The 16063-nt window shown below is 29.1% G+C and overlaps 1 protein-coding gene across 1 annotated transcript; it reads right to left on the bottom strand.

Moving 5' to 3' along the window:
• Positions 1–6249: 6249 nt before the first annotated feature.
• LOC111416043 (putative defense protein 3) lies at positions 6250–6957 on the bottom strand. Its single transcript, XM_023047987.2, has 3 exons — positions 6698–6957; positions 6414–6627; positions 6250–6359 (listed from the first exon to the last, which is right to left on the bottom strand). The coding sequence occupies exons 1-3, from the start codon at positions 6915–6917 to the stop codon at positions 6296–6298; spliced, it is 498 nt and encodes a 165-aa protein (XP_022903755.1). The 5' UTR covers positions 6918–6957; the 3' UTR covers positions 6250–6295.
• Positions 6958–16063: the final 9106 nt, after the last annotated feature.

Below are 16063 nucleotides of genomic sequence, written 5' to 3'. Positions count from 1 at the left end.
GCAAGAGAGCAATATTGCTAACAATAAAGTTTGCTACAACTTTTGTTCTAAAAGTTTTTTATAACATGCTCCGATTCAAAAATATTACCATTACATACTTAAAACAATAAAATTCATCAAATTTTTAAATTTTCGTATTTTTCTCGACATCTATTCATCTGAGAGGAAAAGTGCAAGAAAGCAATATTGCTAAGAATAAAATTTGCTACAACTTTTGTTCTAATAGTTTTTTTATAACATGCTTCGATTCAAAAATATTACCATCACCTACTTAAAACAACGAAATTCATCAAATTTTTAAATTTTCGTATTTTTCTCGATATCTATTCATCTGACAGCAAAAGTGCAAGAGAGCAATACTGTTAAGAATAAAATTTGCTACAACTTTTGTTCTAAAAGTTTTTTTGTAACATGCTCCGATTCAAAAATGTTACCATCACCTACTTTAAACAACGAAATTCATCAAATTTTCCTATTTTTCTCAATATCTATTCATCTGAGAGCAAAAGTGCAAGAGAGCAATACTGTTAAGAATCAAATTTGCTACAACTTTTGTTCTGAAAGTTTTTTTATAACATGCTTCGATTCAAAAATATTACCATTGCCTACTTAAAATAATGAAATTCATCAAATTTTTAAATTTTCGTATTTTTCTCGATATCTATTCATCTGAGAGCAAAAATGCAACAGGGCAATATTGTTAAGAATAAAATTTGCTACAACTTTTGTTCTAAAAGTTTTTTGATAATATGCTCCGATTCAAAAATTTTACCATTACCTACTTAAAACAACGAAATTCAACAAATTTTTATATTTTCGTATTTTTCTCGATATCTATTCATCTGAGGGCAAAAGTGCAAGAGGCCAATATTATTAAGAATAAAATATGCTACTACTTTTGTTCTAAAAGTTTTTTTGACATGCTTTGATTTTAAAAATATTACCATTACATACTTAAAACAATAAAATTCATTAAATTTTTAAATTTTCGTATTTTTCTCGACATCTATTCATCTGACAATGAGAGCAAAAGTGTAAGAAGGCAATATTGTTAAGAATAAAATTTGCTACAACTTTTGTTCTAAAAGGTTTTTTATAACATGCTCCGATTCAAAAATTTTACCATTACCTACTTAAAACAATAAAATTCATCAAATTTTTAAATTTTCGTATTTTTCTCGATATCTATTCATCTGAGAGCAAAAGTGCAACAGGGCAATATTGTTAAGATTAAAATTTGCTACAACTTTTGTTCTAAAAGTTTTTTTGTAACATGCTCCGATTCAAAAATTTTACCATTACCTACTTAAAACAATAAAATTCATCAAATTTTTAAATTTTCCTATTTTTCTCAATATCTATTCATCTGGGAGCAAAAGTGCAAGAGAGCAATACTGTTAAGAATAAAATTTGCTACAACTTTTGTTCTAAAAGTTTTTTTGTATCGTGCTCAGCTTACCATTTTTTTTCCATGAGCAACTTGTGTAACTCCGAATTTTACGAATTTTCAAATTTTTGAATATTTCTCTACACTGATGCATCAGAGGGTAATGTGTAAAGGATACAAAAAAGAAAACACACTAAGCTGATATACCTTGTACTAAATCGGGTTAAATACTTATCCAATAGATGGCGCACTTACAGAAACAAAAACATTTAACTCATACTATTCCCCCTAGATGGTTCTAACTATACAAATTACCCCCAAAAAATTTATTTTTATGGCTTTCTTGGTCTAAATCGTGCTCTATAGGCGAAATAAACAGATCAACCAGCCGATAAAGTCAGCTAAAAAATTTCTTTTTATTTTGATTGAATAGATTCTTTCGTTGCGAAATCGCATTTCCGTTAAAATGGGTGATTGTTATGTTTTATTTTCGCCCTGCCTGTCGTGACTGTCGGTTGGATCGATGACTTGAATTCCCCATACAACCCCCGGTTTAATAAACACCGGCTGGGGCTCTTGGTAGTGCCACGCTGCAAAAGAGCAATGCAGCATTCCGTATCAAAGTTATCGATTAACCGTTAAATCCATGCCGCAAAGCAATCCTTTGTCTACTAACCTTAATATTAATCAAGGTGTTCATTTAGAAGTATTATTTTTTTATTTTAGACAATATTTATGGTTCTTTTTGCACTTATTTTTCTGCTTTTTTGAAATGGAAAGTACTGTAAGTGTATCAATGGTGTGTCGTGTAGATAATATCATGTAGATAAAGTGTGTTATTTCCGTTATCTATGCTTACGTGTGCATAAAAAATAGAGTAATGGAGATAATGCGATTTTATTTTTAACTGGGCGTGTGGGGTCAATGCACCTCAATGCATAGTATGTATCAATACTGCATTAACAGGGATGTGGGGTGGGAGAGTGAGATTATATCCATTTTATTATCAAGTTGTGCATCATTTCTGCCCAGGCTACTAGTTAAATGTAATGTAATATTTTTGTCATTCTGGAGAATCTTTATCTACCTTATTAAAGGTAACACTTAAGAATCGGAGCTTGCTATAAGAAAACTTTTATAACAAAATTTGTTGCAAATTTTATTGCTAACAATATTGCTCTCTTACACTTTTGCTCTTAGATGCGTCAATATCGAGATAGATACGAAAATATGAAAATTTGTTGCTCTTTCAAGCTATCATAGGTAACACTTAAGAATCGGAGTTCGCTATAAGAAAACTTTTATAACAAAAATTGTTGCAAATTTTATTGTTACCAATATTGCTCTCTTGCTCCAATTTCCAAGTATTACCTATAATAACTTGAAAGAGTAACAAATTTTCATATTTTCGTATTTACCTCGATATTGACGTATCTAAGAACAAACGTGCAAGAGAGCAATATTATTAACAATAAAATTTGCAAGAATTTTTGTTATAAAAGTTTTCTTGTAGCATACTCCGATTCCTGAACGTTACCTGCAATATCTCGAAAAATAAACAAATTCTCATATTTTTGTATTTTTCTCGATATTGACGCATCTAAGAGCAAAAGTGCAAGAGAGCAATGTTATTAACAATAAAATTTGCTACAATTTTTGTCATAAACGTTTCATTATAGCAAGCTCCGATTTCCAAGTGTTACCTATAGTAGCTTGAAAGAGCAACAAATTCATCAAATTTATATACATATTTTGGTATCTATCTCGATAGTGACATATCTAAGAGCAAAAGTGCAAGAGAGCAATATTATTAACAATAAAGTTTGCAACAATTTTTGTTATAACAGTTTTATTCTAGCAAGCTCCGATTTCCAAGTGTTACCTATAATAGCTTGAAAGAGCAACAAATTCATCAAATTTTCATATTTTGGTATCTATCTCGTTATTGACGTATCTAACAGCAAAAGTGCAAGAGAGCAATATTGTTAGCAATAAAATTTGCAACAATTTTTGTTTTAAAAGTTTTCTTGTAGCATACTCCGATTCCTAAACGTTACCTGCAATAACTCGAAAAATAAACAAATTTTCATATTTTCATATTTTTCTCGATATTGACGTACCTAAGAGCAAAAGTGCTAGAGAGCAATATTGTTAATAATAAAATTTGCAACAATTTTTGTTATTAAAATTTTCTTGTAGCATACTCCGCTTCCTAAATGTTATTTGCAATATCTCGAAAAATAAACAAATTTTCATATTTTTGTATTTTCCTTAATATTGACGCATGTAAGAGCAAAAGTGCAAGAGAGCAATATTATTAACAATAAAATTTGCAACAATTTCTGTTATAAAAGTTTTTTTATAGCAAGCTCCGATTCTCAAGTGTTACCTTTAATATCTTGAAAGAGTAACAAATTCATCAAATTTATATATTTTGGTATCTATCTCGATAGTGATGTATCTAAGAGCAAAAATGCAACAGAGCAATATTGTTAACAATAAAATTTGCAACAATTTTTGTTATAAAAGTTTTCTTATAGCAAGCTCCGATTTCCAAGTATTACCTATAATAGCTTGAAAGAGCAACAAATTCGTTAAATTTATATATTTTGGTATCTATCTCGATATTGACGCATCTAAGAGCAAAAGTGCAAGAGAGCAATATTGTTAACAATAAAATTTGCAACAATTTTTATTATAAAAGTTTTCTTATAGCAAGCTCCGATTCCCAAGTGTTACCTATAATAGCTTGAAAGAGCAACAAATTCATAAAATTTATATACTTTGGTATCTATCTCGATAGTGACATATCTAAGAGCAAAAGTGCAAGAGAGCAATATTATTAACAATAAAATTTGCAACAATTTTTGTTTTAAAAGATTTTCTATAGCGAGCTCCAATTTCCAAGTATTACCTATAATAACTTGAAAGAGTAACAAATTTTCATATTTTCGTATTTACCTGGATATTGACGTATCTAAGAGCAAACGTGCAAGAGAGCAATATTATTAACAATAAAATTTGCAAGAATTTTTGTTATAAAAGTTTTCCTGTAGCATACTCCGATTCCTAAACGTTAACTGCAATATCTCGAAAAATAAACAAATTCTCATATTTTTGTATTTTTCTCGATATTGACGCATTTAAGAGCAAAAGTGCAAGACAGCAATGTTATTAACAATAAAATTTGCTACAATTTTTGTCATAAAAGTTTCATTGTAGCAAGCTCCGATTTCCAAGTGTTACCTATAATAGCTTGAAAGAGCAACAAATTCATAAAATTTATATATTTTGGTATCTATCTCGATAGTGACATATCTAAGAGCAAAAGTGCAAGAGAGCAATGTTATTAACAATAAAATTTGCAACAATTTTTGTTATAAAAGTTTTTTTATATCAAGCTCTGATTCTTAAGTGTTACCTATAATAACTTGAAAGAGAAACAAATTTTCATGTTTTCGTATCTATCTCGATATTGACGTATCTAAGAGCAAAAGTGCAAGAGAGCAATATTGTTAACAATAAAATTTGCAACAATTTTCGTTATAACAGTTTTATTATAGCAAGCTCCGATTTCCAAGTGTTACCTATAATAGCTTGAAAGAGCAACAAATTCATCAAATTTTCATATTTTGGTATCTATCTCGTTATTGACGTATCTAACAGCAAAAGTGCAAGAGAGCAATATTGTTAGCAATAAAATTTGCAACAATTTTTGTTTTAAAAGTTTTCTTGTAGCATACTCCGATTCCTAAACGTTACCTGCAATATCTCGAAAAATAAGCAAATTTTCATATTTTTATATTTTTCTCGATATTGACGCATGTAAGAGCAAAAGTGCAAAAGAGCAATATTATTAACAATAAAATTTGCAACAATTTCTATTATAAAAGTTTTTTTATAGCAAGCTCCGATTCTCAAGTGTTACCTTTAATATCTTGAAAGAGTAACAAATTCATCAAATTTATATATTTTGGTATCTATCTCGATAGTGATGTATCTAAGAGCAAAAATGCAACAGAGCAATATTGTTAACAATAAAATTTGCAACAATTTTTGTTATAAAAGTTTTCTTATAGCAAGCTCCGATTTCCAAGTATTACCTATAATAGCTTGAAAGAGCAACAAATTCGTTAAATTTATATATTTTGGTATCTATCTCGATATTGACGCATCTAAGAGCAAAAGTGCAAGAGAGCAATATTGTTAACAATAAAATTTGCAATAATTTTTGTTACAAAAGTTTTTTTATAGCAAGCTCCGATTCCCAAGTGTTACCTTTAATGACTTGAATGAGTAGCAAATTTTCATATTTTCGTATCTATCTCGATATTGACGTATCTAAGAGGAAAAGTGCAAGAGAGCAATATTGTTAAGAATAATATTTTCAGCAATTTTTGTTATAAAAGTTTTTTTATAGCAAGCTCCGATTTTCAAGTGATACCTATAATATCTTCAAAGAGTAACAAATTTTCATATTTTCGTATTTATCTCGATATTGACACATCTAAGAGCAAAAGTGCAAGAGAGCAATATTATTAACAATAAAATTTGCAACAATTTTTGTTATAAAAGTTTTCTTATAGCAAGCTCCGATTCCCTAATGCTACCTACCATTATCTGCTAGTAACAACGAATTCTTCAAATTTCCATATTTTTGCATTTTTCTCGATATTGACGCATCTGAGAGCAAAAGTGCAAGAGAGCAATATTGGTAAGAATGAAATTTGCTACAACTTTTGTTTAAAAATTTTTTTTATAAAATACTCCGATTCCCCAGTACTACCTACCATTATCTGTTAGTCAAACAGCGAATTAAAAATTCGTATAAGACACGTTTCTTGGAATATGAGTAAGAATAATTAAAAAAAAAACTTTATTTACAAAATCTCGATCGATATTTACATCTTAGTGACTCACAACGTTCACCAAATTCGACCAGAACGTGTTGTAATCTTTCAAAACGGTACCCCTACAACAAAAATTTCATTCAATTCAATTCACAAATTAAATTAAACGGATTTACGTGAAATAAACTCGTCCTCCTTGCTTATTTTTGGGGGCTCGCCATAAAAATACAGCTTGTTGCTTTTCTTTGGGATCGGCGTGGGTTATTGCACTACATTCCGGATGTATGGTTACATTGGGCGTTTCAACCCATTCTCCAATCCATTCATTGGTACGAGCATCTCTTGCTTGCACAAAGAATCCTTTGAAATATTCATCACCACGAATCGTTACTGGTTCAAAGTAATTAATTGTGAGTTATTTGGAATCATTCATTGCGAAATGATTGAAAGAAGAACATACCAGTTATTTCTTGTCCAGGTCCGTATCGATCATGATTAGCGATAATTTGATAAGGATTGGATTCGATTGGTTGTGGTTTAGCTTGACCGTGATAAGGTTGATTTGGTTTTGGTTTAACGCAAGCATCAACCGGAGCCCCATCGGGAAATGCAAAAATTTCACCACAAAAATCAAAAAGGACCACAACAACAAAAAAGATCTTAAAATTTATCACCTCCATATCGAGTTGTTTTGGAGTTGTCGTCTTAAAACGAACTGGCTGAACTGTTGGATTCGAGATTACTTTCACTCTCTTAATGTAACCCAGAAAAGAAATTGCCAAAGACGAATTATTCCATCGGTCTCTTTCAGTCATCTCATTGTGTTATGTAATAATAGGGGATTGGCTCAAACTTTTTTTTTATTACCAAAGAAAAATGCGTTACGAAATCAAATCGATCGAAATATACGCAATAACATGCAATTTCTAATAATCTGGTTTATTTATCAACGTTGTAACCTTTTAATCATTTTAGATTGAAACGAAAATTTGTTGGAATTGCTCGACCTCATTGCGTTTATTACGGTGTAGTGCTAGTTATTAAATTCTTTACGATCTCGACCCCATTTCATTCCTTTCCTTTCACCCCTATAACGGGGTGAGAAAAATTTAAATTTATTCGCGATTGTTGATATTTATCTCTTAATCATGTCATGGTTATTACGAGAAATTAAGCTATAGGAAAATTTTTATAACAAAAATTGTTGCGAATTTAATTGTTAATAATATTGCTCTCTTGCACTTTTGCTCTTAGATACGTCAATATCGAGGTAAATACGAAAATTTAAAAATTTGTTACTTTCAAGTTATCATAGGTAACACTTGGGAATCGAAGCTTGCTATAAAAAAACATTTATAACAAAAATTGTTGCAAATTTTATTGTTAATAATATTGCTCTCTTGCACTTTTGCTCTTAGATACGTCAATATTGAGGTAAATACAAAAATTTTAAAATTTGTTACTTTCAAGTTATCATAGGTAACACTTGGGAATCGGAGCTTGCTATAAAAAAACTTTTATAACAAAAACTGTTGCAAATTTTATTGTTAATAATATTGCTCTCTTGCACTTTTGCTCTTAGATACGTCAATATCGAGATAAATACGAAAATTTGATGAATTTGTTACTCTTTCAAGCTGTTATAGGTAACACTTGAGAATCGGAGGTTGCTATAAAAAAACTTTTGTAACAAAAATTGTTGCAAATTTTATTGTTAATAATATTGCTCTCTTGCACTTTTGCTCTTAGATACGTCAATATCGAGATAAATACGAAAATTTGATGAATTTGTTACTCTTTCAAGCTATTATAGGTAACACTTGAGAATCGGAGGTTGCTATAAAAAAACTTTTATAACAAAAATTGTTGCAAATTTAATTGTTAATAATATTGCTCTCTTGCACTTTTGCTCTTAGATACGTCAATATTGAGGTAAATACAAAAATTTAAAAATTTGTTACTTTCAAGTTATCATAGGTAACACTTGGGAATCGGAGCTTGCTATAAAAAAACTTTTATAACAAAAATTGTTGCAAATTTTATTGTTAATAATATTGCTCTCTTGCACTTTTGCTCTTAGATACGTCAATATCGAGATAAATACGAAAATTTGATGAATTTGTTACTCTTTCAAGCTATTATAGGTAACACTTGAGAATCGGAGGTTGCTATAAAAAAACTTTTATAACAAAAATTGTTGCAAATTTAATTGTTAATAATATTGCTCTCTTGCACTTTTGCTCTTAGATACGTCAATATTGAGGTAAATACAAAAATTTAAAAATTTGTTACTTTCAAGTTATCATAGGTAACACTTGGGAATCGGAGCTTGCTATAAAAAAACTTTTATAACAAAAATTGTTGCAAATTTTATTGTTAATAAAATTGCTCTGTTGCACTTTTGCTCTTAGATGCGTCAATATCGAGGTAAATACGAAAATATGAAAATTTGTTACTCTTTCAAGTTATCATAGGTAACACTTGGGAAGCGGAGCTAGGTATAAAAAAACTTTTATAACAAAAATTGTTGCAAATTTTATTGTTAATAATATTGCTCTCTTGCACTTTTGCTGTTAGATACGTCAATATCGAGGTAAATACGAAAATATAAAAATTTGTTACTCTTTCAAGTTATCATAGGTAACACTTGGGAACCGGAGCTTGCTATAAAAAAACTTTTATAACAAAAATTGTTGCAAATTTTATTGTTAATAATATTGCTCTCTTGCACTTTTGCTGTTAGATACGTCAATATCGAGGTAAATACGAAAATATAAAAATTTGTTACTCTTTCAAGTTATCATAGGTAACACTTGGGAACCGGAGCTTGCTATAAAAAAACTTTTATAACAAAAATTGTTGCAAATTTTATTGTTAATAATATTGCTCTCTTGTACTTTTGCTCTTAGATGCGTCAATATCGAGGTAAATACGAAAATATGAAAATTTGTTACTCTTTTAAGTTATTATAGGTAACACTTGGGAATCTGAGCTTGCTATAGGAAAACTTTTATAACAAAAATTGTTGCAAATTTTACTGATAATAATATTGCTCTCTTGCACTTTTGCTCTTAGATACGTCAATATCGAAATAGATACGAAAATATGAAAATTTGTTACTCTCTCAAATTATCATAGGTAACACTTCGGAATCGGAGCTTGCTATAAGAAAACTTTTATAACAAAAATATTTGCAAATTTTATTGTTAACAATATTGCTCTCTTGCACTTTTACTCTTAAATGCGTCAATATCGAGGTAAATACGAAAATATGAAAATTTGTTACTCTTTCAAGTTATTAAAGATAACACTTGAGAATTGCAGCATGCTATAAGAAAACTTTTATAACAAAAATTGTTGCAAATTTTATTGTTAACAATATTGTTCTCTTGCACTTTTACTCTTAGATACGTCAATATCGAGATAGATACGAAAATATGAAAATTTTATGAATTTTATGACTTGGGAATCGGAGCTTGTTAGAAGAAAACTTTTATAACAAAAATTGTTGCAAATTTTATTGTAAACAATATTGCTCTCTTGCACTTTTGCTCTCAGATGCGTCAATATCAATAAAAATGCGAAAACATGAAAATTTGAAGAATTCGTTGTTTTACTAGCAGATAATGGTAACATTGGAGAATCGGAGCATGTTATCAAAAAATTTTTAGTACAAAAGTTGTTGCAAATTTTGTTATTAACAATATTGCTCTCTTGTATTTTTGCTCTCAGATGCGTCAATATCGAGAAAAATATGAAAATTTGATGATTTTCGTTGTTTTTCTAGTGGATGGTAACACTCGAGAATCGGAAAACTTTACAAAAAACTTTTAGACCAAAAGTAGTAGAAAATTTTATTCTTTCTCCATGTTCAGTCATCATACTTTTGTAACGTCAGTTATTTTAGTTTGTATTTTAAGTATCCTAATTTTAATTTATTAGTTCGAGTAACCCTTTTTGGGTTTTAATGATGCTATGTTTTCTGGTAGACCGTTGAAATGTTTCGCAATCGTGCCGCTTATCAACTAACATTTTTTTGCCTATAGAAGAAACAATTAGTTTCGACATATAGCAAAGAAAAATTTAGTTCTCTTTTTTTTTTTTTTCTTATACCGATCGCTGCACCCAATAACCGTATCATATTTGTCAATTTTTGCGATCAAAATACTCCATCTAACGAATTTTATTCTTAACAATATCGATAAAAATAAGAAAATATGAAAATATTAAGAATTCGTTATAACTAGCAGATAATGGTAGGTAGTATTAGGGAATGGGAGCATTTTATAAAAAAACTTTTAAAACAAAAGTTGTAGCAAATTTCATTCTTACCAATATTGCTCTCTTTTACTTTTGCCCTCAGATGCGTCAATATCGAAAAATATAAGAAAATATGAAAATTTTAAGAATTCATTGTAAGTAGCAGATAATGGTAGATAACATTGGGGAATCGGAGCATTTTATAAAGAAACTTTTAAAACAAAAGTTGTAGCAAATTTTATTCTTACCAATGTTGCTCTCTTTTATTTTTGCTATCAGATGCGTCAATATCGAAAAAAATAAGAATATATGAAAATTTTAAAAATTCATTGTAACTAGCAGATAATGGTAGATAACATTGGGGAATCGGAGCATTTTATAAAAAAACTTTTAAAACAAAAGTTGTAGCAAATTTCATTCTTACCAATATTGCTCTCTTTTACTTTTGCCCCCAGATGCGTCAATATCGAAAAAAATAAGAAAATATGAAAATTTTAAGAATTCATTGTAAGTAGCAGATAATGGTTGATAACATTAGGGAATCGGAGCATTTTATAAAGAAACTTTTAAAACAAAAGTTGTAGCAAATTTCATTCTTACCAATATTGCTCTCTTTTACTTTTGCTCTCAGATGTATAGATATCGAGAAAAGCACGAAAATTTAAAAATTTGATGAATTTTATTGTTTTAAGTAGGTAATGGTAATATTTTTGAATGGGAGCATGTTATAAAAAAACTTTTAGAACAAAAGTTGTAGCAAATTTTATTCTTAACAATATTGCTCTCTTACACTTGTTCTCAGATGAAGAGATATGGAGAAATATAGGAAAATATGAAAATTTGATGATTTTTATTGTTTTAAGTAGGTAATGGTAATATTTTTGAATCGAAGTATGTTGTAAAAAAACGTTTGGAACAAAAGTTGTAGCAAATTTTATTCTTAACAATATTGCTCTCTTACACTTTTTTTCTCAGATGAATAGATATCGAGAAATGTAGGAAAATATGAAAATTTGATGAATTTTATTGTTTTAAGTAGGTAATGGTAATATTTTTGAATCGGAGTATGTTATAAAAAAACGTTTAGAACAAAAGTTGTAGCAAATTTTATTGTTAGCAATATTGCACTCTTGTACATTTGCTCTCAGATGAATAGATATCGAGAAAAATACGAAAATTTAAAAATTTGATGAATTTTATTGTTTTAAATAGGTAATGGTAAAATTATTGAATCGGAGCATGTGATAAAAAAACGTTTAGAACAAAAGTTGTAACAAATTTTATTGTAAACAATATTGCTCTCTTGCACTTTTGCACTCAGACATATAGATATCGAGAAAAATTCGAAACTATGAAAATTTTATGAATTTGTTGTTTTTTCAAGTTGTTGATGGTGACATTAGGAAATGTGAGCAAGTGAGAAAAAAACTTTTAAAACAAAAGTTATAGCAAATTTTATTCTTAACAATATTGCCCTCTTGCACTTTTGCTCTCAGATGAATAGATATCGAGAAAAATAGGAAAATATGAAAATTTGATGAATTTCGTTGTTTTAAGTAGGTAATAGTAACATTTTTGAATCGGAGCATGTGATAAAAAAACTTTTAGAACAAAAGTTGTAGCAAATTTTATTCTTAACAATATTGCTCTCTTTTACATTCCTAAAGTAAGACAGCTAACAAAAAAATTAAGCTCAATGGACACCCTCTATTTTATTCCATGTTGCAGTTCATTTCGAAATTCTAAGTAAAACTCATATAGCACAGCATAAACTTTGAAAATCATTTTCCACATATTTCTTTACTTTAATATGTCTGTTCTATTACTATTTTAATTAAAATATGAAGAAATACATTTGCTTTGCAAAATTGTATTAGTTGCATTGAGTATAATCGAAAGCAAAATGTGAAAGAGAAAATACTGATAAAGGAGAAATTCCTTGGCAGAAAAAGCAGCTGCATGGAACCAACATATTTTGGCAATTAGAATAATTACAGATAGAGCAACATGTTTTACAAGCGATAATTTTAGACAGTTTTGTGATAAAATTGATATAAAATTACTACAAGTGGCAGTAGGAGCATTGAGAGGAAATGGGCAAATTGAGAGAACATTTTTACCATCATTATTATAATCAGTAGAAGACAAACCTGAAACTTTTTGATAATTTTGGAAATTCTTAGAAACTTCTGGATAACCTAGTACATCAGAAGAGAGCTTTTACAGGCATTTTGACAAACTTGAGTATCGTCTGGGAATCTCCAAAAGTGTTTAGACAGCGTTCAGACACTTTTAGACAATTTTGGAAATTCTTAGAAACCTCTGGATCAATAGAATGTTTCTAGAGAGTGGGGGAAAAAAGTTTTGTTATTAAAAAATATTCAGTAACATCCCCTAAAACATTTTCCATAATCGTTTTTGTTCCAGCTTTGACTATTTCGAATTTATTTGATTAAAAGTTAAAAAACCCGATTTTGGAGTTTTGAACATCAATGTGGGTTATATCTCAAAAACTAAAAGTGGGAGGAAAAAGTTTTGTTATTAAAAAATATTCTTTAATACCCCCTAAAACAGTTTCCATAATCGTTTTTGTTCCAGCTTTGACTATTTCGAACTTATTTGATTATAAGTTAAAAAACCCGATTTTGGAGTTTTGAGCATCAGTGTAGGTTATATCTCAAAAACTAAAAGTGGGGGGGGGAAGTTTTGTTATTAAAAAATATTCTTTAATACCCCCTAAAGCATTTTCCATAATCGTTTTTGTTCCAGCTTTGACTATTTCGATCTTATTTGATTATAAGCTCAAAAACCCGATTTTGGCGTTTTAAGCGTCAGTGTGGGTTATATCTCAAAAACTAAAAGTGGGGGGAAAAAGTTTTGTTATTAAAAAATATTCTTTAATACCACCTAAAACATTTTCCATAATCGTTTTTGTTCCAGCTTTGACTATTTCGAATTTATTTGATTAAAAGTTAAAAAACCCGATTTTGGAGTTTTGAGCATCAGTGTAGGTTATATCTCAAAAACTAAAAGTGGGGGGGGAAAGTTTTGTTATTAAAAAATATTCTTTAATACCCCCTAAAGCATTTTCCATAATCGTTTTTGTTCCAGCTTTGACTATTTCGATCTTATTTGATTATAAGCTCAAAAACCCGATTTTGGCGTTTTAAGCATCAGTGTGGGTTATATCTCAAAAACTAAAAGTGGGGGGAAAAAGTTTTGTTATTAAAAAATGTTCTTTAATACCACCTAAAACATTTTCCATAATCGTTTTTGTTCCAGCTTTGACTATTTCGAATTTATTTGATTAAAAGTTAAAAAACCCGATTTTGGAGTTTTGAGCATCAATGTGGGTTATATCTCAAAAACTAAAAGTGGGGAGAAAAGGTTTTGTTATTAAAAAATATGCTTTAATACCCCCTAAAACATTTTCCATAATCGTTTTTGTTCCAGCTTTGACTATTTCGAACTTATTTGATTATAAGTTAAAAAACCCGATTTTGGAGTCTTGAGCATCAATGTGGGTTATATCTCAAAAACTAAAAGTGGGGGGAAAAAATTTTGTTATTAAAAAATATTTTTTAATACCCCCTAAAACATGTTCCATAATCGTTTTTGTTCCAACATTGAATATTTCGAACTTATTTGATTATAAGTTAAAAAACCCGATTTTGAAGTTTTGAGCATCATTATAGGTTATATCTCAAAATCTAAAAGTGGGGGGAAAAAGTTTTGTTATTAAAAAATATTCTTTAATACCACCTAAAACATTTTCCATAATCGTTTTTGTTCCAGCTTTGACTATTTCGAACATATTTGATTAAAAGTTAAAAAACCTGATTTTGGAGTTTTGAGCATCAATGTGGGTTATATCTCAAAAAGTAAAAGTGGCGGGGAAAAGTTTTGTTATTAAAAAATATTCTTTAATGCCCCCTAAAACATTTTCCATAATCGTTTTTATTCCATTTTTGACTATTTCGATCTTATTTGATTATAAGCTCAAAAACCCGATTTTGGCGTTTTAAGCATCAGTGTGGGTTATATCTCAAAAACTAAAAGTGGGGGGAAAAAGTTTTGTTATTAAAAAATGTTCTTTAATACCACCTAAAACATTTTCCATAATCGTTTTTGTTCCAGCTTTGACTATTTCGAATTTATTTGATTAAAAGTTAAAAAACCCGATTTTGGAGTTTTGAGCATCAATGTGGGTTATATCTCAAAAACTAAAAGTGGGGAGAAAAGGTTTTGTTATTAAAAAATATGCTTTAGTACCCCCTAAAACATTTTCCATAATCGTTTTTGTTCCAGCTTTGACTATTTCGAACTTATTTGATTATAAGTTAAAAAACCCGATTTTGGAGTCTTGAGCATCAATGTGGGTTATATCTCAAAAACTAAAAGTGGGGGGAAAAAATTTTGTTATTAAAAAATATTTTTTAATACCCCCTAAAACATGTTCCATAATCGTTTTTGTTCCAACATTGAATATTTCGAACTTATTTGATTATAAGTTAAAAAACCCGATTTTGAAGTTTTGAGCATCATTATAGGTTATATCTCAAAATCTAAAAGTGGGGGGAAAAAGTTTTGTTATTAAAAAATATTCTTTAATACCACCTAAAACATTTTCCATAATCGTTTTTGTTCCAGCTTTGACTATTTCGAACTTATTTGATTAAAAGTTAAAAAACCCGATTTTGGAGTTTTGAGCATCAATGTGGGTTATATCTCAAAAAGTAAAAGTGGCGGGGAAAAGTTTTGTTATTAAAAAATATTCTTTAATGCCCCCTAAAACATTTTCCATAATCGTTTTTATTCCATTTTTGACTATTTCGAACTTATTTGATTATAAGTTAAAAAACCCGATTTTATAGTTTTGAGCATCAGTGTGGGTTATATCTCTAAAAGTAAAAGTGGGGGGAAAAAGTTTTGTTATTCAAAAATATTCTTTAATACCCCCTAAAACATTTTCCATAATCGTTTTTATTCCAGCTTTGACTATTTCGAACTTATTTGATTAAAAGTTAAAAAACCCGATTTTGGAGTTTTGAGCATCAGTGTAGGTTATATCTCAAAAACTAAAAGTTAGGGGAAAAAGTTTTGTTATCAACAAATATTCTGCAACATTCCATAAAACATTTTCCATAATCGTTTTTGTTCCAGCTTTGACTATTTCGAACTTATTTGATTATAAGCTAAAAAACCCGATTTTTGGAGTTTTGAGCATCAGTGTGGGTTATATCTCAAAAACTAAAAGTGGGGGGAAAAAGTTTTGTTATTAAAAAATATTTTTTAATACCCCCTAAAACATGTTCCATAATCGTTTTTGTTCCAACATTGAATATTTCGAACTTATTTGATTATAAGTTAAAAAACCCGATTTTGAAGTTTTGAGCATCATTATAGGTTATATCTCAAAATCTAAAAGTGGGGGGAAAAAGTTTTGTTATTAAAAAATATTCTTTAATACCACCTAAAACATTTCCCATAATCGTTTTTGTTCCAGCTTTGACTATTTCGAACTTATTTGATTAAAAGTTAAAAAACCCGATTTTGGAGTTTTGAG

This window comes from Onthophagus taurus, chromosome 10 (assembly GCF_036711975.1).
Source record: "Onthophagus taurus isolate NC chromosome 10, IU_Otau_3.0, whole genome shotgun sequence".
NCBI classification, from domain to species: Eukaryota; Metazoa; Arthropoda; class Insecta; order Coleoptera; family Scarabaeidae; genus Onthophagus; species Onthophagus taurus.
Note: the sequence above shows the minus strand (reverse complement) of the source record. Positions and strands in the feature narration are given on the sequence as shown.

What these genes read in the sequence shown, in the direction of transcription:
- LOC111416043 (XM_023047987.2), bottom strand. Translation starts at nt 6,917, where the DNA reads ATGGAGGTGATAAATTTTAAGATCTTTTTTGTTGTTGTGGTCCTTTTT. An exon ending in ACCTGGACAAGAAATAACTG is followed by an intron (nt 6,628 to 6,697) that starts GTATGTTCTTCT and finishes ACTTTGAACCAG; the next exon opens with TAACGATTCGTGGTGATGAA. An exon ending in GGAGGACGAGTTTATTTCAC is followed by an intron (nt 6,360 to 6,413) that starts GTAAATCCGTTT and finishes TTTTTGTTGTAG; the next exon opens with GGGTACCGTTTTGAAAGATT.